The sequence below is a fragment of the Neolamprologus multifasciatus genome, chromosome 9 (genome assembly GCF_963576455.1).
Source record: "Neolamprologus multifasciatus chromosome 9, fNeoMul1.2, whole genome shotgun sequence".
Classification (NCBI taxonomy): Eukaryota; Metazoa; Chordata; class Actinopteri; order Cichliformes; family Cichlidae; genus Neolamprologus; species Neolamprologus multifasciatus.
In genome coordinates this window covers 6895174-6921313 of record NC_140447.1, presented here as the reverse complement: position 1 = coordinate 6921313, position 26140 = coordinate 6895174, and the positions used below count along the sequence as shown (strand labels likewise).

Sequence of the window (26140 nt, the reverse complement as noted above, 5' to 3'; positions counted from 1 at the left end):
GGACTCCACGCAGCTTTCGCTCTCACTCCCAGCACTCCGCGTGAAGGATACTGGCAGCGTGGGTCGATGAGGTGCGGGAAGGTGATGCCGTAAAGAGTGTCGTAAACCAGGTGCGGAGAAGGGGAGGTGAAGGGAAGCCAGGAGGAGGAGGGGGGGAGAGAGGGGGGTGAGAGAGGAGGTGACTCTCCGGCAGCATTTAGACACAACGAAAGGATCATGGCGGATGGCCCCAGGTGTAAGCGCAGAAAGCAGCCGAACCCGAAAAGGACCAACGGTGAGTAAAACTACTTCCGACTCGGAGCTTTGCTTTCAGAGATACGGTGTGAACGCAGTCCTGTCTCCCAGTAATTTTGCCGAAAAGTTTCGTGGCCCAGAAGTCCGGTTTTTACTCACCGAAAGTGCTGGGAAGTAGCAAGTGAGCGCTGTATTACAGCCCTATGTGGTGTACCGTTATACCTGGGTCGCGGCTCTCCCACCGCCTAGCGGCTCTCTGCGCCGGAGACCGTTATACGCACCTCAGTCCGTTATGAGTGGAAAAGCTTTTGTTTCCACTTTAAACTGCTTTATTCGTTTAAACACACTTTGTCCGTCTCTACAGGCTGACAATCCATTGATTTAGTCCCATTCTGTCGAGTTATTGAGCCCACCACTAAACTCGGACCTGTTTCTGAGGGGAAGCGGTCTACCTGATTCCTGTTGCGGACCTCGACGGACACATTGTGTTTTTACATATGGATAAAAGAAATCATTAAGCAGAACTGTGTTTTGGTTTGGTTTGTTTTTCCTCGACGATGTTGATAATTATCTGTATTATCTGTGCGCGTGTGAAGCAGAGGGGACACAACTGTTTGTTCTTTCTTTCGCGCACAGGCAGCAGGTAGCGACAGGACACTGTTGCTGCCCTACGAGGGCTGACAAAACGAATTTTCCCCCATTTAACCCGACCTGTCCCGTTATCCAGACACTTAAGTGTGAATGTAAACACAGTTTTCAAGCTTTAAAGCCGAGAAGCGCTGAAACTGTATCGGTGTATTGGAGCTCGCTTTGAACACTTGCCTTTCCTCTAACTTAACTGTTTCATTTCGATGCCGCACACGCCGTGAACATTAAATATGACTTGTCAGAGGGGGTTTGACAGTGAAGCAGTGGCAGAAAGCTTGGGAGAAACATGGATGGGGTAGCCGGAGGTTCCGGAGAACGAGGAGTATCTCACGCGCTGTTTGTGTGAGCAGGGCGAGCGCAGCCCATATAAGGACAGCGGATCCTCTCCTGTCGCGCATTGGGAATCCTGATTGTTGTAGGACGGTGGTCGCGAGCGAACCTCTTTACTTTTCTGTCTTTACTCACTTCATTACAGCTTGTAGCCCGCAGCAACATTTGAAATGGTTACATTGTTTAATGTTTTAACATGCCGACGTGCGAAGCAAGACGTTTTTTTTGTTATTTAAGGGTGGTGTGAAAATACTGGTGAACCGTTACAAAGTCGCATGTGCGGCTCTACTTTGTTCAAATATCTGTCTCCTGGTTGTGTGACGCGCATAAATGGACTTTTGCGAGTATATAACGTCTGTTTTTTCCTGCTTCGCTCTTTCTATTTACGTGCTGGACTGTGGTGAAATCGTCGTTTCCGGTGCTCGGACTACTTTTTTTTCTTCCTTTTTTGATTGAGAAAACAAGTTGTTCCGTCGTGGATCTGACAGCGTGTGGCGTCCATATCAAGTAGTCTCGGTCCTGCGTTAGCCTGTGTACCACCCAGTGTAGCTCACGGGAACTGAGGTGATACGCGAATATCGCTTTTATTTTTGCTTAGTAAGATGCGATGGCTCCTGCGCTGCTGAAAACGAGTTAGTGGGTGGGAAAATGCAAGCAAATTGTGCCGTGTGGATTTTCTGTTGATGTCTGATCAATTTAGGAGAAGAGTATAAAACAAAAAGAGAAACAAAAACTTTGCTATTTATGTTCTCCATTGTGATTTTGTTCTCTTTTCATAAGGGTGTGTTTGCATTTCATTCCTGGAGCGGTGTCCAACGTGCGGACACACCTCAGATAACGGTCCTGCTGTCAAAGTGTGGGTATTTCTATTACCCCTGGGAGGAAGGGAGCTTTTAAATGACTTCTCATGTGCTTTCCTTTGTTGCTCTTTCTCCTTTCTTTAAGTTAACGGGCCTGTATTAATCATTTCTCACTGATGACACGGCCCTATTGATATTTAAAGTCAAACAGATGTGCTCCTTGTTTCCTTGCCTCATTTGCATTTCCTTCAAAGGGGATGTTGAGGCCTGCGTTTTTAAAGTCCTTGCTTCCTACCACCACCTGACAAGGCAGGTGATCTGTCACATAAATGCACCTCTCAGCTGAAGGGGATTCCTCAGAGAAGTTAGATGAAGCTTCTTCTTTTTTTTGGTTTGTTTTTGTTATGCTCATTTGATGTCTCTCCCTAATTATAAGACCCTGTTGCTTTTTTAATGAATGAAGCCCTTGCGTTTTGCCCGGCTTGTTATAGTCCGAGACTTTGCCAGCAGAGAGGGAGCCGAGATCAAGGTGAGCCCCATTCCCTGTTGTAAACAGAGAGGTGTTAACAGCCTGCAGGACAACAGGTGTTTGCAATCGGCGGGATACTACAGCTTCCTTTGTCGCTTCTCCCCCCCTGCCCCCCCTCAGGAATAGCAGCGGTAATTTAAAACAGCAATTTGGGAATAGAGGAATGCGGACGGTATTAACATTCTTTGCAAAAATAAACAGGGTCGTTGTGGGGGGCGGGGGGGTGCTGTGAAGGAGCTTGTGCACAGGTAGCTTAGATTTCTGTTTATTCGATAATATGACGCAGACCTTTTTCCTCAACTCCTCGCGTGTCTCCCGCCCTGTATCACTCCCTCTTTTGCTCCCTCTCCGTCATCCTTTTTCTCTCTTTCACACACACACACACACTTGCACCACCTTGATGAATCATCCGTCAAATAAGGCAAATGAGGTTGCGGGCTCGGCACTTGGCAACAGCTCATGTAATGTTGAAGAGTATGTTTATTGGCCTGGTAAAACTATACTTAAACTATACTTGGTGCCCTGGACTCGCTCGCCCTGTCTAGAGACCACTGAATACAACCACATGCTGTAAGTTTGTGGAAGAACAATAAAAAAAAAAGAGAAAGAAACATAACAAAACAATAGTTTAGCTGCAGCTTGTGCTGTTTGTGTGAAACAAGTGATGTTTGGGCCCGTAGCGGAGGCTTCGGGAGGAGGTGGGGATTGGCTGCCACTTGTGCATCTTAAAAGCCATCTGTTTACATTTAAAAGGTCCACCCCTGTTGTGGGAAGAGTTTAGCAGAGGAGGAAATTTTTCATTTATCTCGCTGCTTTTCACCAACTTCCCCGGCAGCTTCATTTGAAAGTGCCAAGTAAGAAGAAACCCCCCCCAATCCCCCCAAAACCCCTCAGCTCCTCCTCCTCCTCCTCCCTTCTCTCTCCGCTCTCAGTCTGTCCCCTCTCACTCCTTGTTCCAGATCTAGAGCTCGTCCTTTATTTCACATTTGGGCAGGGAAGTTTTGGGGGATTGGACAGGGGGGCGGGTTAGGACACAGTAGCCAGGGGTGCTGTTGATTGCCCCCTGACCTAGGCACCCATGCGTGCTTAGAGTATGACTTCACTTTCCCCCCTCTGTGCCATTGTGAAGCTTCCAGCATGTCCAATTGTGTTTGTGTTTAAGTCTGTTCAATGACAGGGGGAAGAGGGGGAGAAGGAGGATGGTGGGGATGGTGAGGGGTCCTAGAGCACTTTTTTTTTTCTCTGCTCCTCCTTTCTCTCCCCCCCCCTCCCCCCATTCCTCTCTGACCCCCTCTAAATTGCAAGCTCCGTGTTCCCAGTGTAGTCGAAAGGGGATGGGAGGTGGAGCGGCGAAAGATTTATACAACAGGTGACAAGTGAGGGAACGATGCTGGCAAGATATAAAGAATGATGCATAGGCAGCCAGCTCCCAGACCTCTGAAGTAGTTGCACAACTTGTTTTGAACATCAGCAAAAAAAATTAAAAATAACACAATGCAGGTAGAGATCGCCTACATAAAAACTTTTTGCTTTTTAGCTAAGCTTCACATTCTTCGTGTTGGAAATAAGCTTGAGATCATCTGACCGTTCGGCGGAATTAAAACGATGTGATGTACGACCACACTCCCACCTCTGTTAAGGCGGCTTAATGATTAGCTACTCCCATGGAGGCTGAGAGCATTAGCCTATAAAAAGGTGCTCTCCCTTCATAAAGAAGGAGTTTTAAACCCAGAGTCAGTTTCAGTAACCCCCTTAACTGTGCTTGGATGTGCTTTATTGGGGGGGTTTGTGTGGCTGAATGCTTAACTGAACCATTGTGTGTCACGGCTTTAGTGAGAAAGCCTGAGGAGAAAGAGCCTGGTTACCTTTGGAGTTTGCCTGCTCTACCTCATACACTTTCAGTGGCAGAAGAAAAGGGCCATTCAGCAGGCCCCGGGATGGGGAGGGAGAGCCCTTTTCACACTGGGCTTGTGGGAAACTTCTCCTCCATACTGTGCATGCCATTTGCATATGACCCATTCTTTTCCCAAAGGTCCCTGTGAGGGAGGAATCCGTGGAACGTTCGCAGAATTCATCAAATCCCTCTCTCACGTGGCCCTCAGGGCCCCTCGAGAGGCTGGCATCGAAGCGCTCTGTTTGACATTTTTGTCTCGGAAATGTAGCTTGTGGCTGCGTCACGCTCACTCGCCTTAATGTTAGAAGCAACGCATCCCCGTGGCATTTCTGTGCCATGTATGTTTTAAAGTGTGCTCGCCCATTCTGCTGATTTGAATGTCAGGGTGAATTGAAGGCTTAATTTGGCACAGCAGGCAGGAGTTTCCCCAAATCCCCAGCATGGGCCATGATGTGCATGACAGCCTCCGAGGCTCCCTAACTGTTGATGATGCAGCCGTATGCACAACGGCAGTCGTTGCCACTCGAAGGACAAAAATATCCTGGAGTTGCTGACTTAGGGTGTTTGGGGCGGGGGGTCCGGATAATGGGGGTAAGCGGTGGGAGCTTGTAGCGACGCGTCAGCTCGGTGAACTGGACAAAAACACAACTGTCGCGCCCCTCCCGCCCATCCAGAATCATCCTGGGTTACTTCACTCCAGGTCATGTTGGTAGTGTAGTAACAGCATCCACGCTTTTCTTGTTGTCGAGCAAGGTGTGTGTCTCTGACTGCCTTGACCCTAGCCACAGATACTGCCACAGAAAGCGGTGTAGGCTGGTATTTGATGCAGTGCAGGGAGGAGAGCTCACTTAAGTGTATCATGTAAGCTAACTGAGCAGAAAAGCCTCCTTTGCCCTCCTCTCCTGACTCCAAAGCAGTGAGTCATGGGCAGAAAGGTGTACTCGCAACCTTTTGAACTCTCCCAGTCTTTCTTCTTTCCCTCGCTCCTTCCACACAGGTGTGGGTGTGATGGACAGTGATCCTGAGTAGTGTGTATACTTGTGGGAGAGATTACCTCTAAATTGCCATCCTGCCGGAGGTAAACACTGCGTACACCCTGTCCGTTGCTGTCTGTTGATGTGTGTTTTTAATCATGTTTTCGGGTCTGTCTACAGACCCCTCCTCACATCATCACCGCCGCTACCTCCTTCTCTCCCATCCCATCCCACCCATCCCCCCCCCCCCTCCCTCCCTGGGGTCCTCAGTGGAGCGGTTAATGAAAAAGACTGGACTGACACAATAGGCAGAAGGCGCACCCGGTGAGGGGCTTTTACACCAGCTTGTGTTTGCGGCAAAAGCTCATCAGGGCGAACCTCTGCTGACCACCTTGCTGTCGTGTTTTTGAGACATAGATGTTGGACATCTTATCCTTTTTTATTGTGCCCGACCTTGTTACGGTCCCAGAGCGTCTCTGTCTAGAGGGATGAAATTAGATGACATCAGTTGAAAAGTAATCCACTGCCATGTGTTGTGCTCTGAACACAACCCAGCGGCTGGCTTTTTGCCAGCCCCTTATGATGACCATATTGATTTTCCTCTCCATAGCACACAGAACTGATAATGGCACTCCTGAGGGGGGGTACACATTCATATTCACATTTGATTCCAGTTGCCCAGTCTGGTTGCGATGTCCCGAGGGACACGGTGGCTAACAAATCAACTGTTCCTGTGCCTTCCCAAGCCTGTGCAACAAGGTAGCTAAAGCAGGGCTAGCCTTGCAATTGCTTCAGCGAGAAACGACAAAAAAAAATCTTAGTCACCCTGTTTGTTAGTCAGAGAAGAGAAGGCCGGCCGCTATGCTGAATGTCAACATGGATAAACATCCTCACAGGATTAATGAGAGGAGAATGGGCAGTCTGAAAACAGAGGGAGGGCAGAATAGCGGAGGCATGGAGATTCCTCATTGCCCCATTTAACCCTTGAGCGTTTTGTTGAGGTCCTCACTGTCCAACAACTGCGAGCTTACTTACCGTTACAAGAAGGAAGCTACAGTATCGGACAAAGAATCAAGTGATAGTTTGTCTGTGCAACAGCAAACGCATTAAAACAAAGACACATAAAAGTACTTTCTGTTAGTGTTTTCTGCAAGTCTTATAAGACAGGAGGCTCAAAATCTGTTTCGCTGAGAGCCACATCATAGTCATGCACTATATTATATATGTATAGTATGTTGACATGCTTTCATTTAATCAGTAATTAATGTCTCATATAGAATTTTCACATAGAGTTTGCACAACGCTTCAACAAGCCCATGATGAAAAGTTTAGTCTCCTTTACAGGGTTTAGTCAAGCAGCCAACTCACAGCAATCTGTTTCACGAGCCTGAATCTCACAGCTGCTGGCAGTGTGGAGCATTTAATAAAACCAAATACATCCTGATGTAAAAGCACAGTAAGGACTCTGTAATTTTGTTTTTGCACAGAAATCTGCAAGTCTCACCTCACAGGCCTAAAAAAAAATCTGTTTTACTTCTAACATATTGCTTAGCCATGAAACTGGCTACATGTAAGCATGAACCTTACCTTTACAGCTCCAGCACTTTGAGACCATCCTCAGTTATGGTGCGCTGCGGCTGGATGCCTTTATTTAGTGACTCTGCTGCTGCTCGGTGGATGCAAACATAATAACGATAATGCAAATGAAATGAAAGACTTGTTGTAGGTGGATTTACACTCACTCTATGTTCGCCAGTCACTCAGAATTATCAACTTTTGTTTTTGTTTCATTCTTTGTGAGCTAGCTTGTTAGCGCACAGGTGCTGTAGAGGGGCGCCACGTCCACAAAACCGATTAGGAACTTCATAAACTCTTTATATGACATATCTTCTTCTAAAGAAAAGGACAAAGTGTTTTTTGGGTCTCTTACTGGAAATGGAACAAAGCCAGTGACCTTTGACCTGTCTCAGCCCACCTGTGCTGACTCAGCTCACTGCTGCCAGCATTCAGGTGTTTACAGTGAAAACATACTTTGACCTCCCTGTGTGCGTTTCATGTATATGTGTGTGGCTCTAATGGATAATGAAAGGAGTGAATACCTCTGGATCTCCACAGCCAGCCTGTCTGTGTTCCTCCTCGTTGCTGACGGCGCCCTCCCCTCTGTCATTACAGCGGCACCAAAAGTCAGTGAAGCATGGCCTTTAATTGATCCCGTTTGGAGCTGTACAACATTATTAATTAGTGCTTGTTCATCACTCGTTGGTGTGTTCCTACAGCTCATCGTTAGCTGTCGGTGCTCTTAAACGTCAACAAACTTTCTGTAACTCCCCGCGTCCTCCTCTATGTATTCTTTTCGTTTCTGTCCCTCATTCCTCTCTAGCAGCTGCCTTGGCTCAGACTCTCCAGCACCAGCAGGTGCTGTAGGCATACAGCACTCATAAATAACACCTGACAAAAGTATGAGAGAGCCAGAGCCACGGGCAAAGCGAGGGAGGGAGACTGAGATTGAAAGTTTCCTCTGGCAGGAGGAAAGAGGGTGTGGCTCACGGTCAAACGCTGGCCTCCTCAAGAAGGACATGATCAGAATAGAGAGAGAAAATGTGGGAGAGGCATAAAAAAGAACTGGAACGGAAGCTTTTTTTTTTTTTCTCTGTGTGGATATGTGAATGTGTTGCCTATTCTTCTGAAGTTTGCACTCCTGCTCAATGCCAACTTTTCAATAAACCCCTTTCATGCAAATTTCTAGTAAATGGACCCTTTTAAACACAAGGCCAGCTCTAAAGTGACTGGTTAAGGGACTTGAATTTGAAGGAAGGCAGCGTTGTCTTTTCTGTAATTGGGTTGTAAGAGCTTGGAACAATGTTAATTGTGCTCTAAAAGCAAATGAAGAGGTCAGAAAAGAAATTATATGCACACTTTTATAATCATCATCAGTAATGAACCAGCACTCGGAATAAATGAACCCATAAATCAGCCGTGATCAAGGGCCATTAATGAACACCGCTCAGAGTCAAATCTGAGCTGTCTCTTTGTCGTTTTACGCTCTTCAAATTCAACATTACACGCATCCTGTCTCGTCAGAAGCTATCGATCAGCTTTTCGGGGCGAAGGTTAGTTTGTCATTTTTCTCTGGACTCACCGCGAACAAAACCAGGAAGTGTGTGAGAGATTACGGCCCAGGATGCAACCTGAAAGCCCTTTATCTCTGGGAAAACAAGAGGCTTCCTGCAGACCTGCTCCCATCCAGGCCACCTCCCCCTCCTTCACCTCGGCGCACCCCCGGCACCTGTGGCAGCCTATTTAAGGATCCTCATCAGGGGTTGTGGAGGCCTCAAACGGGGCGAAAACATGAAAGGCTGGAAAAGGAACCGGCACTACAGCTGACACGCTAGCTTAGAGCGCATAGAGGGCAAAGAGAAAGAGCACTTCTTTTCATTAGAAATATATGGCTTTTCTACCACACATTTAATGGTTGCACTGGCTCCTTTTATTTATTTGTCTGTTTTGTTGTTTTTGCAGAGGCTCTTGCTAAACTCACCTCCAGTGTTCCAAACACTCGTAATGACACGGTGCCTGTCATGTAACTGTTTCTAACACTTTTCGTTGCCAGTGTTTGAAGTTAGGGTTGTTTTTTGCTGTATTTCTTCTTCCTAATGTTAACAAATGCTTACACGGGCAAATTATAAGCCACGTTATGAAGCAAGGTTAGCCAAATTTAGAGTGAGATCATCCTTATTTTTAAACTGCATTTTGATATTATCTTAGTAAGGATCCATAAATAAATATAGATGTCAGGGAAATCAGTTTATGTTTCATGTGTTTGAAAGAAAAGAGCAGAGTTAGCCACGTTACCCAAACTCACAGGTAACTTTATTGCTATTTTCAAATGGCTAATGTGGCAAACTGCTCATCGTCAGTCTTATTTAGTGTCGCTACAGTCTTAGAGTAGACGTCACAGACCATATATACATTAGTTAGTGAAGTCTGTGAAGCCTTGAGCTGTTTTCACAAACTTTACTTTCTACTGTAATAGTAAAATCTGGGCGGTTAGCTAGCTAGCTGTAGCCAAACTGAGATGTGCCTGGCATCAAGCAGCAGAGTACTGATTGCAGTTCAGTGTCATTATACATTGTAATCTGTAGCTGTAGTGAAACAGTGGCCCGGTCTTCTGAAGGGTCTTTTTTACGTGTTAGAAATGGCACGTCAATGCTGGTTGGGTCACCTGATGTTGTGTCGGTAGCCCAGAAAAACCTTGAAAACACTCCCTTTGCTCCTTTAAGTTACTGCCACAGCTGGCAAGAGTGGTTTGTCTCGACAGTAGCCTGCGCTGAATTTCAATGACCCTGCCACCCCCACCCGTCTTATTATGCCATCGCTGCTAACTGGCTCCCATTCACTGCAGTGTCCTGACTTCCCAGAGGGACCTAGATAAACAAGGGCTATTCAGTGAGTGAAAGGCCCACCCCCTGCCAGCTTTGGCCTCTCCTTGTTTAGCTGCCAGGCTGCAGCGCGCCTCGCTCACCAGTGCAACACCGACGCCGGCAGCAGCAGCGGGCGCGGTGCCACCGACTCTTCGGCCACACCGCACACTTTCTTAGGGATTAAAAGTAACTGTGAAGACTTTGTAAATCTTGTGTTTCTGTGCGAGTGCGAGTGTTGCTGTCAGCAGTTATCTGTAGGTGTGGTGTGATGTTGCAGGCCGGGCTGACTTCCTGTTGTTACAGTCCATAAACGGGGGGAGCTCAGGGGTGGGGGATGCTCCCATGAGATTACCCCGTGACAGTCACATGGTCTAGCTGCACTGCATTCGAAGGCTGTGTGTTTTCTGTGTTTTGTGTGTGTGTTAGGTTTTTGAGTGCATTCCTAACCTCCACCTGAATCCTGACCTGAGTATGACCCATCTCTGAGGCTTTTTCAGGGTTTTTTCTGTTTCATGTTCTTCCCATTCGGCCATCTTTCCTGTTAATCAACACATCTCAGAGGAAAACCACACATCTCCCCAGGGTGTCTCGCTTGCTCTCTCTGTCTCTCCTCACCAGATGTTTAAAAGCTGTTTGTTTGTTTACTCTATGGAAGTCACTTTGATTGATGCCTACCATAAACTGGGCCTGGAAGCTGATGCCACATATCTCTGTAAAATATTTTAAAGAGCCATTCGTGCAAATTACATCAGCAGCCTTTGCAGCTCAACTGATTACAGACATTGGGGGTGATGGCTGGCAGCTGCATAGCATTGGTAAGCATGAGGGACAGTGTCCCCTGTGCTGTAATGGCCCTCCTGTCCAGCCCACCTCCATCACTCCCCAACTCAGCAGCTAATTTAAAGCAGTGCCCTTGTAATCTAATGGCTGTCTGAAAAATCTATTGAATCAGGACAGATGTCCAGAGGGGTGTGGCAGTGACACAGTGTCTAGACGGGCTGGAAGGTGAGCGGACGACTCCAACGTGATTCAGATCCAAAGGAATCTCACCTCTCCGGCTCTCCTCTACTCTGCTGCTCGAGGGTCCTTTTCAGAGTAACTTGGGTTATCACGGACACACGTAGTGACACGAGAGCAGACCCTCAGAATTAACTCGATAGTTGAACGAAGCATGCATTATGGTAACAAGCTCATATTTGGGTTAGGCTTTATCTATCCCTGTTCTTGGGAGGCCTCAGGGTTGAATTTCAACTAATAATTGTATTGGCCCTTGACAGATAGCGTTGATGTAAAGCTGTTTATTGTTGATGATGAGTTTATTGAGCCTATGCTCTTTCACTTGTCCTTGGGGAGCTTATCCCTGAGGCAGGCCTGCCTGTGTTTTATTAAAACCTCGGTTTAAATGGTCTGGCCCTCTGATCAACAAGCAGATTACACAACTAATAAAACGTACATCACAACATATAGAGAGGCCCTCGCGGAGGCCGTTCCTATTAATATACAAATATAGAGGATTACTGTCTCCACGGCTGGGGGAGAGGGGATTAGGGTCCTGGTCCAGACAGATTGGATTTAATGTGTGTGTAAGACTAAATGATTGCAGTGCTACAAAGCCCTCATGCGAGTGCGGGCTGATCTCTGCTCTGTGCTGCAGACGTCCTAACATGCCATTGTGTTTGTAGATACATTTGTGGTTCACGTTAAATTAGAAAAACCTTACTAATCTTGCCCTAGTTTGGAGCAATTTCAACCGGTTAGTCATTGACACCTCTACATCTTCATGCTTCAGACACTCTACAAACCTGTTTAATGTATTACACAATAATTGTTTGCTTGACTGGCAACATTTGATGGCCTCCTTTCGATATTAGCGTACTCATAATTAGCTTGTTTTAATGACTCAACAGCATCGTTTTCTCTATTTGGCAGATCAAAGTGTGTGTTTCAAAATGCAAAATGTAAATGTAGTAGTATAGAATTAGATATAACATGTAAAATGAGGATTTCAGATTCCTAATTTCATCGCATGAAAGTGTTATTTTAGAGCGTCATTCAGTAAATAGTACAACATTGCTTCTTTGTACAGAACAGGACTATTAACTGTTTGCTTTTATTATAATGCTATGTGTCCATCTTGTTAATAGTTTATTACTGTCAAATATATTACAGTGTATATTAGGGGTGCAACAATACTCGTATCGATATTGAACTGTTCGATACAGTGCTTTCGGTTAGGTACGCATATGTATCGAACAATACAACATTTTTAATTTATTTTATCAACTTTCCTTCTGACGGTGCTGTCTGTGTTGAGCGCTCAGTGGATCTGCGCTCGACAGTGCAGCCTAGGCGGAGTAGTCGAACGCAGATTCACTGAGCGCAGGGCAAGCTAGCGAGACAGAAGTTAAGCTCGTTGCAACATGGCAAATTGAACCTCCCCCACCCTCATTCAGATCTGGCGTTTGGAACTATTTTGGTTTTCATGTGAGGTATGACCCTGAAGGTAAGCCTGTCATGGACTAAAGTAAAACAGTATGTTGGATGTGCCACGCAATGCTCAATTACATGGGTGGGAACTAGTGCATTAGCGCAGTTAGCTCGTTAACGTGTTGGCCGTCCAGCCCCACGCACGGGGCGATCCGCGGTAGCTCATTAACGGAGATTTGCCGTGTTGTGGCGTTAACGTCATTTCAGATTAACGCTGACAGCACTAGTGGGAACACAACGAATATGACTGCACATTTACACGACATCATCCTCGTGCAAAGACAAGTGGAAGCAGACAAAAACAACAAGCACGCATGCTACAAACTTTACCTGAGTCATTTAGACAGCCGTTAGCACATGATTCTCCTTATGGGGATCTGATATGTTTAATATGCTGCTGAGAATATAGCCCAGAAGAAGCGTATAGTATAGCTTTTATTTTGGAGAGAGACATTTCTCTGTAATAAACACTCTTTTCCAAAGATGAGTGATTTCTCGATCAGATAGATTTTTTTTATTACTTTGTTGTTTCAGCAACATTAAATTTAAAAACTGTACTTTTGAGTTAAAATATATATTTATAATTTTAATAAATGATAAATTAAAAAGGCATGAACATTTTTTTTGTATCAAAAAAATATTGAACCGTGACACCAAAGTATCGAACCGAACCGAGAATTTTGTGTATCGTTGCGCCCCTAGTATATACTGTCTGCTGAACAGAGTGTGAAGCTCAGTCAGCTGAAGAGCAGCGTTGGTCAAATGTGATCAGCTGCTGCAGGAGTCTTGATTGCTGTGGTCTCTTGCTAGCTAATGTTAACCCTTTACTTAGTTTTAAACCACAACACGTATCCGCAGCATTCACAGAGAATGGTTGCTTACTGTGCGAAGTATCCTGTATCTTTACATGAGCTTTGCACAGTGAACTTATATGTCCTTGTTCTGTTTGGGAGTAGGCGTGTTGACTGTTTATGGCGGTCTCAGTAATGTTTTAGTGTCAAACACAATGCAAGCCAGCACGCTCACACACAAAGCACAGCCGAACAAATGCAAAGCACATCACTCTTTTAACTTTGGATCAATAATTTCATAGTCTGGAGCAAGTCTGACGCTGAGAAATTAGTCGCAGTCTGATGCACTGGTGAACTGACAAATGACCACAAAATGCAGCTTTTTCAAAAGACTTTGACAGACATAATATTTACTTTTATTCTCAAGCAATTCCTCAATCTGTGAGAATTAGTCGAGAAACTCAAGAGTCTCGAAAGTCAAGGAAAAACATTGGAGAGACTCATTCCAAGTCCTCTCCACGAGTGTCAGCTCCTTAAGCATTAAAGTGGAGCCTTTAGGGAATCCACATAACGAGGGAAGAAGGGTTAGCGCACATTCGTATGTAAATTCTCTGTGGAAAAAGTGGAAACATGTATTTTCCTATCCCACAGATGTCCTAGAGATAGCACTGGGAGTGTGGGTGTCCTTTAGCAGTTTTAACATGCAGCCCACACAAAAGCACACACGCACACACACACAGGGCTGTTTATCCCCAAGGGCGCCAAGCTAAAGGAGAGAGAGCCCCTTAATCATGTCCCTGTCCCACATCCTCGTTATCAGCCACGATTAATGAGCTCTCCATTAATGAAAAAAAAAAAACTAGAGGTGCCAAAGAGAGAGGGCCTGAGAGTAAACGCTCCCCAGGTGCACTGACATCATCGTCCAAGGTAGACGTGATAGCTGTCACATCTCACTTTTGTTAGGGATGACGGGGCGTGTGCGTTTGTTCAAAGTGTTTGGTGGGTGCATGTGGCCTCGCTCTCAGCACCACGAGTTCACAAAGTTGATTGTTCCGACCCGTCGTCTGTTTTGCCTTTGTACGACTGCCTTCCCCTTTTGTCTATGGCGGCTATATGTTGCGAGCACGGAGAGATGGAGGCGAGGGATAAGGGGCGCCTGATGAGACAGTGACAGAGGCGGGTGGAGGAGGAGGGGAGGCGGGGCTGAAGGAGAGGGCGGCAGGTGCAACGGACACCCAGCACAATCACCGGCGCTCTGCAAAAACGACGACAGGAAATCAAGGTTGTCTTGGCAACCTGGCGCTATCGATTAAGCACGGCCATCTCATAGCACACTTCAGAGACCCGGTGGGAATGGGGCTGTGTTGGGTTTCAGCAGAGGAGGAAGATGAGGAGGAGCGGGAGGAGTAAATGGTGGTTTAAGAGCAGGAAAAAAGACGATGCAGGTGATTGCATCTGAGTCAGCCCAACACTTTCCTCTCTCTTAGTCTTTAGCTGGACATCCACCTCGGCTCTTCCTGATTTATGAATGCAGAATAGTTCTCATCTCTTAAGTCATATCCAGGGTTGAGGCCTTCTCAGAGCCCTGCAAACATTTAACATGCCTCCCCCCTGCCTCCTTTGTACTCTCTCCCTGCCTCTGGCCCTATATATGGGTTTATGCGAGCACAGTTCTCTCAGTGTTTCCAGGTCTTTTGTTCACATTGTGCAGTTTGATTTAAGGACCCCATGGCACACATGAACAGTTTACTTTTCCATCTCTACGGGGCAAGCAGGTTGCTGTGCAAACCCCCCTGCTTGTGCACAGTGATTACACCATAATTGTATACTGAGGTGGTGATGTTGCATAAGCCCTGAGTAGAACTAATCAATACATGGCATTGACTTGTTAGGAGGAGTATTTTTGGCTGATACTGCACTTGGTTGGTGTATTTCAGACAGGCCGTGCCTCTTTCACACTCGCTCTCACTGTTATTCTGTCTTCTGACAGAAGGTGAAATCAGCCGGTCCCAAATCCCTCGCAGATGTGTCCTCTCCCTCCTTCACTCTGTCTGTCCGATGACTTACAAACATTGGGGAAAATTCAATCAGCGATCCTCCTTTTTGATCCGTCAGTCATCAAAATGAAGCTTATTTTCCCACCTACTGTATGAACTGAACACTTGTTAGACATGGCCACCGTGCTCAAGGGGGAGCTTTACTTCATTTTGGAAGGACAGCAGTACAAAAACTCCCCCTGTCTCCCTCCCCATCTCCTCCTACCTCCCATGGTCAGTTAAACACAGAGCAGTCCTCTGTCCTGCCATCATGTGGGTTTTGCAGCCTAGTTAACCCATAGCTATCAGCTGAGCCACACAGTGTTTTCATTTACTGAGCTTTGTGTTAGGCAATTAAAGGGCTAGTTCTGGGAAATGTGCCGATCTGCTTCTTCCATTTATTTGTCAGCACTGAACATGAAGACTGGAAAAGAGGGGGAAACCCTTAAATAAAAAAAAAACGCACCGTGTATCACCTCAAAAGCGCACTGATTTAGCACGCTAGATCGCGTTTAACAACATATAAAAACGTAAGTGTTAAAGCAAGTCAGTGGGTCGCTGCATGGAAACTGTCCTGTACTGGAGTTGGGTTTTTCCACCGCATCATGAGACAACAGATAACACTAAAGCCTGTCAGAGAGGAAAAAATTAAAGTGTCATGGTGGAAATTTCCTATGTGATCAACGTTAACTTTTCACTTAATTGTTTCAAATTGTTCCTGGGGGTTTTCTAACAGAGATCATTAAAAAAAACCTCACTGACATTTGAATGAATCTTCTTCAAACTCATAAATGAGATAATTTAATCTTAGTGACTAGTTTATGTATTAGCTAAATTTATTAGCTTGGTACAGTCGTCTAGAGCTCCAGAAAACATTAACAAGAGGCAGTGGCGAGGTCGTCTACAGCCACAGTGGCTTTTCTGCAGTGTTTCCATGCTGCATTTATAATATTCCTAATGCATTTGTCTTGTAAAAATAAAACAAACCGTTGATATAATGGTATAAGTGGTATAAACATATTTTCGAAACTGTTGTCGCTACTGCTAATTCCATTAGCTGGAGCACTAATTTCTGTGCACATTTCATCATGTTGTGTAGCCATAGCAGTGGAGAAACTTCACATGTCTGCAGGCACCACCCAGTGCATGTCGGGTACTGGATTATGTCGAGTTTGTTGAGTTAAGTCAAACGCATTATAGACAGTTGACCTACAGTTTGTAGGTCTTTCATGGATGCCTGTTAGCACAATAACTTGGAGCGCTGGCCCAGTTTTTCCTTACTTTGAAGCTGTAACAATGCCACAAAGGCTGGATGCGGTGAGCCAACCACTGCGGTTCTTACAGCATCCAATAGCACATATCGCGTGCGGTCGAGAGTAATGTCTTACAGGACTGCAGGGGCGCCAAACATCCCTGCTCCCTTCTCATTTCTCTTTATTTGGGGCTATTCTGGGCTGGGCTAATGTGGCGGCACTGCTGCGTGCTGAGTGAGTCAGCGGTCATTAGGGCGTGCAGACAGCACTCTGCCGGAGGCCACAGGAGCCAGTCAGTCTAATGATGAGGGCAGGGAAGTGCTGGGGACCTGAGCACTCAGGACGTCCTATAACTCCATCCAATTAGCCTCCCCATATCGTGGCCACGCCCATCCTAATAATGGAAGAAAAAAAAGGCACTTATCTTTGCCATGTAGGACTGACGGATTTACTTCACACGTCTGTATACAAATATTCTTATGTTTGCCAGAGCCAACAAAGAGTGTTGACTGTGTGCTCGTGTGTGTCAGCCACGGGTATCTGTAGTAACCATCATGTACTATGAGAGCGAGAGAGGCTCAGCTACAGTTCAGATCCAGTCATCCTCCCCTGGGAGGGGCTGACTGAGCAGGAATGTAAACATGGCAGCTAAATAAACTGCTGCGTGGGGTACACACACACACACACACACACACACAGGAGAAGCTGAGAGAACAGGATGGTGGTTCAGATGTCATGATCACTGAAGAAAGGAGCAGACGATTACAGGCTGGGCCTCTGCAGTTTGAAGTGGAATATATGTTCACTGTGAACTGGATTCGGACGAATGCAACAGAGGAGATGTTCTTTGAGCACTCGCTGCTTCTAATCAAACATTTTAACATCCAGCATGAGTCGCGGCTTACAAGGACAGCTCAGCATTCCTTTCCCTCCCCTCCTTTTAACACCTTATCTCAACCTCTCACTCTAAAATAAGATGCACTCACACCATGTCACATGGCACCAGCCGTCAGCCCACAGCTCCTCAAATGCTTCCCCCGGACTTTAAAAGCTTGAAAGCGTGTTCACACTGTTCTGCGTTGTTTTGTGGCAGATGAGCAGTTTAATTGGCATCCCTAAGCCTCGGCGAACGCTTATTGACACTTTTTAGGAAATGAGGGGCAGCTCTGCAGTCACACCCTGAATTATTTGCTCTTAAATAGAGTTATTGAAATGGTTTAACCTCCACCCAACCTACAGTCCTCATTCCAATGATCCCGGTTGACGAAGGGGAAAACATCTTGAAAAGCTCTATTTGTTGGTTCTTCAGATGCCCTTGAGCTCCACCCTCCGCCCCCCCAGGCAGTGCTATAACCCTCCAGGCTTGTTTTGATGTGGTGATCTGACTGTTGAACACAGGTGCTGCCGGCTGCTGCCATCAGCTCTCTCTGTAAGCTGCCATAACCCGGGACAGGTGGCAGCTATTATGACGGCATCAGAGGTAGCAGACTGGCACCATCGTCAGCCCAGCGCCTGTTCTGCCGGTTCCCAGTCCGCCACCAATGACCGATTACACCGACCCGCTTCGGCACCGTGTTCACCTTAAACCTAAGATCGCTTTCTCAAAGGCGTTGCTTTGGATCCTTCTTCCCAGGTCCCCGTTCTTCCCGTGTTTTTCTTTTTTCTTCTTCCACTTTTCCAGCGCCTTTCATTTTCTCCAAGGCGGATCAAAGAGAGGAGTTTTGTGGAGGCGTATGGAACCAGACTCAGTGTCAACAAGTAGCTTTCTCTCCTTCACTGCCGTTTAGTGTGCTGTTAAGAAAGACCCCTGTACTTCTGCTAAATGCTACAGTCAGAGTACTCTCTAGGAACCAGTGCACCTCCTTAAATCTATTGATGTTGATGTTCTTTCTAATGTCTCCTTCTAATTCCTCTCTTTGTCCGCCTTTCCACCATCTGTCCCATCTTTCTAACACTGGGCGCTGGGCCAGAGGTGCTAAACCGCGTCTTAACCTGTTGTCTGAGCATCGACTCATCCTTTATTCATCCCCATTAAAGTAGCATGAGAGTTGTTCTCCGCCTGTAGCCGCTGCTTCACTCTCCATCAGAGAGACAAACGACCATAGCGTGAGTGTACCTACCTATAAATGATGGCTAGGCATGAATGAAACATGCACAGCGGGTCTCTCCTGATACCTGTGACAGAACCTGTGACACTGTACGACAGAATATGGTGATGCTATAGGATGGCACACATGACAAAGTATTGTCTGATTTCTGAAATCTTTTATTTATCCTAATTTTTTTCTTAGCTCTGTGGGGAGCAGAGAGAATTTAAAGCACTCTGCTTTCAGTCCAGATCCATTTCCTGATAGGTCTGATTGTTGTCTTGTTTATTAAATTTGGCTATTTTAAATTGGCATAAAATCCAGTAAAGACCTTAAAATCTTCATGTGAGGAAGCTTGAAGTCATCTTGAAATATTTATACCTGCAAAACAGCAGCACAAAAGGTGCACGTACATAGCGGTGCCACTAAGCTGGCAGCATGCCTAACCCCCACCTATACAGGCCCCAAGGTTCTCTTATATATTGTTTCATGTAGAGCGCACAAAATATCAGCATCTCCCACCTTTAGAGAAGTGTGGTTTAGGGAGAAAAAAACAAGAATAAAGGCAGAGATAAAGTGAGGCGATGGGAGGAGAGGAGGGAGATAAAGGTTACGAATGAAGATGAAAATGGAGAAAAGTGCTGGGCCAGCGACTCCAACGGGGAGACAGACAGGAGGGAGCATTTCTGCCCTGCTGGTGAAATTTTAAGGGTGCGGGAATGTTTGTGTGTGTGTGTGTGTTGGAGATAAACTGAACATCAGCATATCCTGTTGACTGTCATCCTACAACCTGCACTTTCCCTTTTTTAATGCTTGCCAGATCGTACAGGCTGCATCTCAATCATACACCTAATTCCCACAGTTTAGTTGGATTCCACCTGTTCTGAGGTCATGCCAGTGAGGTATGTTCAGCATAGGTAGGCGGGAGGGAGGAGGCGGGCAAGCACCTGGGCGCGTAATCCAGCCAGTTAGGTTTTCAAGGAGCCATTTAAAGTGAGCGCAGGTATTAAAGAGAGTCGGATGAAGAGGTCAGGATTTTCCTTTAATCCTCACACTGCTGCTGGCAAAGGAGAACGATGAGGGCAGAGAGGCAGCAAACTGCACAGCTGTAACTGAGTGATGTGAGAGGGGCGAGGCTGGCACCGGGCCACGGCTACACTGGAATAACAGTGGATGCTGGTGCTATAGAGTATGAGTACATACATATGTAAACCCGACTGGTGGGTGTAGTAAAAACAGGCTAACATCAGAGGGTTTCACCAGCATCCCATTGTTTTATGGAGACCTCTCTCATTCTTATTAATGAAAAGCTATTGTGTATACAAGTCCAGATCCGACCCCTGGACACACACACCGACACACGCACACGCTTCCTGTCTTAATCACCAGCACCGTGGATAAGGGGCATTACAGTAAAGTAGCAGGTGCCTGTCCATCTCAGCAGTGCACGGGCTGATTTGATGGTAATCTATAATCTGTAAGGCTTTGATGCCACCGCCATCCTTATCAGCCAGGTTTTGTTTGGCCAGGCTAGAAGCTCCAGCTTTAACAGGATGACAGTGCTGTACACTTAACCTCTGGTGGTTTGCAGTGCAGCTCTTTTTTTTTGTTTTTGTTTATGCATGAATGGATTGATGGTTTTTATGGGGTCTGTATCTGAGCACAGGCACTTCATTACACAAGTGTATGTGATACAAAAATGCAGCCTTCTAAACTTAAACTATGCATGAGGTTAAACTACATGATGTGAGCCCAGAGCTCTAAACACTCTTGTTTTCTCGTAGCTCTGACGGTCAGTAAGGGAGGATATCTCTGATATACAGGGATATACGGTGCTGTGAAAAGGGCACTGTTCTATTTAAGTGATGTCTTGATTCAGCAGGTCTGGCAGTAATCAGACCTGGATGTGGCTGGTGAAACTGAAATGTGATTAATCACAGCTAATTCATGATTTAACAAGAGGAGACAGTTACCATTTCACATAGGGTCAGGTAGGTTTGGATGCGTTTTTTCCCTGAATAAATCCAGTTGAATCCAGTTATCTCAGAATTAAAAATTGTTTGATGATCTGAAACATTTAAGTGTGAAAAATGTGCAAAACAGTAAATGATCAGGATTGGGGCAAACATCACATCTCTGTGATACTCTCTTCGTTTGTGATGAGCAACTAATCAGAAGAAAGTTGGCGTAAAGGAAGGGAAGGAGCTTGTTTTAGATGAAGGGCTTCAGCAAGGCCAGTTGTATGGTTTCAAACCATGAATGATCCAGAGTAGAGCAGGGCGATATGACCAAAAATATTTATCACGATATACATTTGAAAATTTGCGATAACGATATAACTGACGATATAATTGACACTAGACAAAATACTTTACAACTCCACAACTTTATTAGTGCAAAAAACCCCATCAATGTATTTTCACTTAAACAAGCAGCGTTTTTTATGTGCATTAAAGTTACATAAAAATGTAACAGTGCAAATTCCTTGCTGGCAGTTTAACCAAAAGGCATTTCCAGTGCAAATTGGCCGACATATCCTCAGCATAACCATGTATAATATCCACAAAACGTAAAAAGAGGTTATACACACACAGTACGGTAATATTATGTTGAAGCACAGTACGTATCACTCCACGAGGCGCCTGCCTACGATAGCCGCAATGCTCCGACAATCCATCAAGCAGTGCGGCTTCGTAGCTTAGCAAAGTCATACTAAAACATGTGACAGATGTTCGAGCGCCGTGTACGACATAAAATCGTTTCGAGGTCAGTAAACACAACCAGAATTCGTACATAAGGCACACGGGTTTATAAGGGACACTGTTGACTTTCAGAAAAATCAAAGGATTGATTTTAAGTGTATTTTCCAAACAACACGGTAACAACGACGGCCCACTAGCATGCTCTACCAAAAATAGTGCTTTGTTGTGCATTTGATGGACGAAAACTAAACCAGTTCCACCACTGAAGTTGCAGCATTTTTACAAACCAATTCTGGTTCATCCGTCTCATTCAACGATCCGCTTTCGCTCTTCTCATTCTGCGTCGCCGCCATGTGCGTATGTAAACAAAGGCACTGCGCATGCGCATTTTACCCATATTCTATCGCGATATTTCATTTTCCTATCGTTGCCCAACATTACACCGGTATTACCGTGACCGGTATGATATAGCCCAGCCCTAATCCAGAGCTACTCTAACAGAGTCTAATAAAAGTAATAAGTTCCCCTCCAGACTACACAAGGTTTTTTTTCTCTGCGTCACTCTGAACTCATCTGTTCGAGACATTTTTGATATATTTATCCATATTTGTCGTTAGATTCTCGTTGTTACTATGTGCAGCAACCAGCGGAAAATGCAGCAGACAGTGGAGCTGCTGGCGGTGACATGTATGGCTCACATGGCGCCAACTACTTTTATTGGACAATAATGGGAGGCTGCCATGGATGACTTAGAGGGACGCACCCGCAGCCTTCCATACGGAGGTTTTCTTTTCTTTATTTAAACACCAGCAGTGCAGAAATGTGGAAGGTGTTTTGCTGTGTGATGCCTGATGTATTTGGCCTCTGAGACTTTATGCAGTGACAACTGTGCCTGGCTGCGGCTGTTGAAATGATGAAGTGTGTTTGCGCCCGATGGTGGAAGATCCTTACAATGTGCATTAGAGGGGAAACACTGGAGCACGCGCAGTGTTCGTACAGCATCACACACTGTGCTTTTGCTTACTTTCCGTGTTGTTGTTAGAACGGTGGATCACCTTGTTAAACATGATAGAAGTTTCAGCATATGTTTAAGCAATCCCTGTGAGCAGAGAGGTTTAATGAAGGAGGAGATGGGGTGCTTGAGGAATACTAAATAGAAATTTACAGGGGTCCCTGATGGCAGAGGTGGTGGTTCTCCCACCCCTACTGCTGAAGAGCAAATCTAAAGTTCTTGCACTGTAGCAGTGATTTAGCATTTGTGTGGTGACCTCGCAGGTCAAGTAGAGGAGATCTCGCTGGAATAAAGCTGTCGTGACTTATTTATGCGCAGTTTTTTCTTGCTTTGTTTTTTTAAACCAGCTTTGGTCATTCAACACATGCAGTCGTTTTGTCCCTGTGACCACTGAAATTACAGTTTTGACCCTCTCTTTAGATAGGGGCCCAAAGTACAGAGAGCCAAAAGGCTCATGCTTCAGATTGCTTTAAATGCTTAGTTTCCAGCTGTTGTTTTCCTGCTCTTTGGTCTGTATAAAAGGAATGGATATTCCTAATATGGTCATCTCAGTAGTTAGCTTTAAATGGAGATTGTTTTAAAAGTGGAGAAGCTAATCAGACGGCGTTGCTGCATCTCACTGCAGTGGCAAATGAAAAGATAGAACTGCTAATGATCAGAATTAAATGAGCTCACCCTAATAACAAGCTTCTGCTGTATGAGGGTTCAGACTTTTGGTTTATGCACGATAAGGCTCCTGCTGAAGAAGTCGCCTGATTACATGGACTTTGATAGAGTAAGCCCTCTAATGGACTGTTAGGTTGTCAGATTAACCTAAGCACACATGACCACAACATAACTGCACATTTTCACCGTACCTGTGTTACCTTACCTTTTACACCAATGCTAATTTATTCATCCATTAACTTTCAGTGCTGTGAATGTGATGCAAACTGCAGGCCATGTTACCACACGGGCTAAACTGGGCTAATTAGTCAGTCTCACCTGCTATTTGTGCGAGTCACACGCTGTCTGGTGTAATTCACAGCCAGACTAGTTTCCTCTGAAAGTGTAGTCACCATCCTGTCTCCTCTGGCAGGTACTGGAAGTGTCGTGTCAGCTCTGTGTTAGCTTCAGCTTCCTCCTACTCCTTAGATAAAACTTCCCGTTTGCATGCCGGGTCTCAGCAGGAGGGAAAACTGTGGAAACACAAGACAATTTGTCTGCAGCAGAGGTGTTAGAATGTGTGTATGGTTAGTTATGTAGTGATAAATGGAAATTTGGGGTACTTATGAACAGAAAGACACCAATACTTCTCTTCCAGGAGTGTTTTTCTCTCTCTCTCTGCGCTCTTCTACTTTCACCCTCCCTCTCTTTGTCGATGTCCAGTTGAGCACCTGGGAGGAAGCAGCTGTAGGTGGTGATTACAGTTCAGAGACTCCAAAATAACCTCTCCTCCTCCCTGCCTGCTCTCTCTCTCTCCATTCTCTCCTTCTCAGCCGCCTTCTCCCGGCCTCCTTGCTCTGAATCAGCCCATCGTGCAGATAACAAAGGGAAGTACTGCAAAAATTGAGAAAGACAAAAGAAAAAGAGCACGAATGCTCTAAATTGCCTCCATTCAATGCTATTTGTGTGTGTTTAAATAAAGTGACTAATACACAGCACTTGGCTCATCAGTATGGGGAGCAGTGGGCTCAGCTTACACGGATGAATAATGTTAGGTGAACATTGCTGCGTATGACCACCCCTCTCTCCACCCATCTCCTGTGTGTATGTGTGTGTGTGTGTGTGTGTGCGTTTGCATGTGTTTACTGTGCTAAAGCTCCCATCAATCACACGCCCAGGACCTTTCAGCAAGCCACACATGCACACACACTAAGACACCAACACACACACGGCACTGCTGCAGAGTTTATTAAAAGCAAGAGTGTTATCACTGATCTGGCAACACCTGTACACACACACACACACACAAATTATATTTATATACACACGAAAGGGTGACAAAATAAAAAAATAACACTAAATACCTTTCTAATATGCTGGCAACACATTTCAGAATAGCTTCAGTGAGAGCTGCCTAATGATGTGCAGAGACCAAACGTTAAGTTTTGCCTCGCATATCTCATGCAAATACAGTAACTGACATGTTTTTAGACTATTTGGCAACCCAGAAATCCTGACGCCTAACAGCCAATGAGAGCAGAGTTTACCACGAAATCCGTTGGTTTTGCTCTATAAACTGTGAAGCTGAATCATACGCCTCCATCAGGAGCCTTGCAGAATCTCTGCATCGAGTGAATTTTTCAGCTTGTGTGGAACTAGTTTGTGTCTTGTATTGCTTAGCATTTGGTATGAACATGTTCAAAATCTCCAGACTGAGATCTGTTGACTGCAGAGACAGTAACAGATGACTCAGATGACTTGAGTTCATCCCAGAAACCACCAGATCCCCATAGTATTGCTCAAATGGTCACCTTACTGTTTTAATTATTTCACAACCAACAGGACAAGGAACAGTCATGCTGGTGTGGTGACAAGAAGAGCTCATGCTTGGACAGAGCTGTCTTTCTTTCCTCTTCCTCTTGGCGACAAAGTCAAATCACAGCGGTCAAACAGGAAGGCTGGTGTTCAGGGTCACACACTGCCCGATGGAATTCCCCCTGACCAGCAGGGAGAAACGTGGCTCTGTTTGACCCTGTTCAGTCACCGTGCTGTCAGAGACACAAAAAGCAGGATCCTCTTCTTGCTCTTTGGTGTTTTTCTCCCAGTATCACCTCAGCTCTTGCAGAATCCAAATCAAGTGTAGGCCGGGATGACTTGTTTAATAAAAACAGGTCAGGAAATGTGTCAGCAGCCAGTTGCTGTAAGTAATGCTGCTGGTTAGCTATAGGGTTAGTTTGGGGAAAGTTGGCTCGAAAAGGGGACTTAACAACATCATCTTTCCTGATGCAGGTTTTCCCCCTTAGGACGATCAGATAGTGTCTCTCAAGTGCTTCTACTTGAGAGTACTTAACAAGAAAAAGAAAAGAGAGAACATTTCCCTGGCTGTTTCCCTGCTAAATTACTTCACATTATAGGTGACTTCACATGGAATAGTCCCGAGAGTCCAGTCCAATGATTGCAGTGTACTTGGGTAATCAGGGTCCCACCCTGTTGGCTGCAGCATGCAAAGAAACCCTGGTCTGGCCTCACGGAGCAGAAACGAGCATCTGAACAGAGCAGGAAAGAACATGACTAAGCTGAATGAAGGACAAGACAGCTGCATGTGACTCGCGCAGAGTGACTGCATTGTTTGGTTGGCAGTCGCATTAGTCGCACTTTACGAATTCATTCCACACGTGTTCCCCTTCCTCAAAAGCAACGGTTCATTTTTCTCCTGTTTACAAAGCTGGAGGAAACAAAGCAGGGTGTAATGGCAGGAGTACACAGAAGCTGTGTTTGACTCGCTGGAGGCCCGTTAGCATAGATGGCAGAGAGGAGTGAGAGATTTGCCCATATCGATTACCCCAGCCGCGCTGTCGATACTCCCCTCCAAATTCTGACACGGGGAACTAATGGTCTCCCCGGGCCGGTGGCACCCAGACACACGCCCATGCGCCTGAGAACGTAATGGACAAAAGAGGACCCGTCGATACATCACTGCATGATGAACCTGCGCTTGCCTGCTGCCTCAGCCATTTCGCTATAGAGCGCCACATCCAGAGGGTGTATTAACAGTGACGCTGCACACTCGGCCTGCCATTTTTCATCTGTCCGCCCCTGTTCTACTCATCATAGCTTATGTATTAGTTACACAAAGTACAGCTGAAGGGAGTGAGTGTTGAGCAGCCCTGTGGAATAATGTGACCCCACTCCACATACACAGTTTAGTTGAGGTCTTGCATCATGTATACGCACATGTACACGTTCCTTCTCGCCTGGTTTAACAAGACAGATTTTTGTAGCTGTCCATCCAACAGG

General features: G+C 45.7%; 1 protein-coding gene across 2 annotated transcripts in view; it reads left to right on the top strand.

Moving 5' to 3' along the window:
• The window catches only part of zeb1b (zinc finger E-box binding homeobox 1b), a 50130-nt gene continuing 23990 nt past the window's right edge, over positions 1–26140 (top strand). The window contains exon 1 of one of the 2 annotated variants that reach the window (XM_085172000.1): positions 1–274. In XM_085172000.1, the coding sequence (XP_085028126.1) occupies positions 217–274 (58 nt within the window). In that variant the 5' untranslated portion in view covers positions 1–216. The remainder of the gene's footprint in view (positions 275–26140) is intronic. The other variant, XM_085171999.1, reaches the window with a different exon arrangement.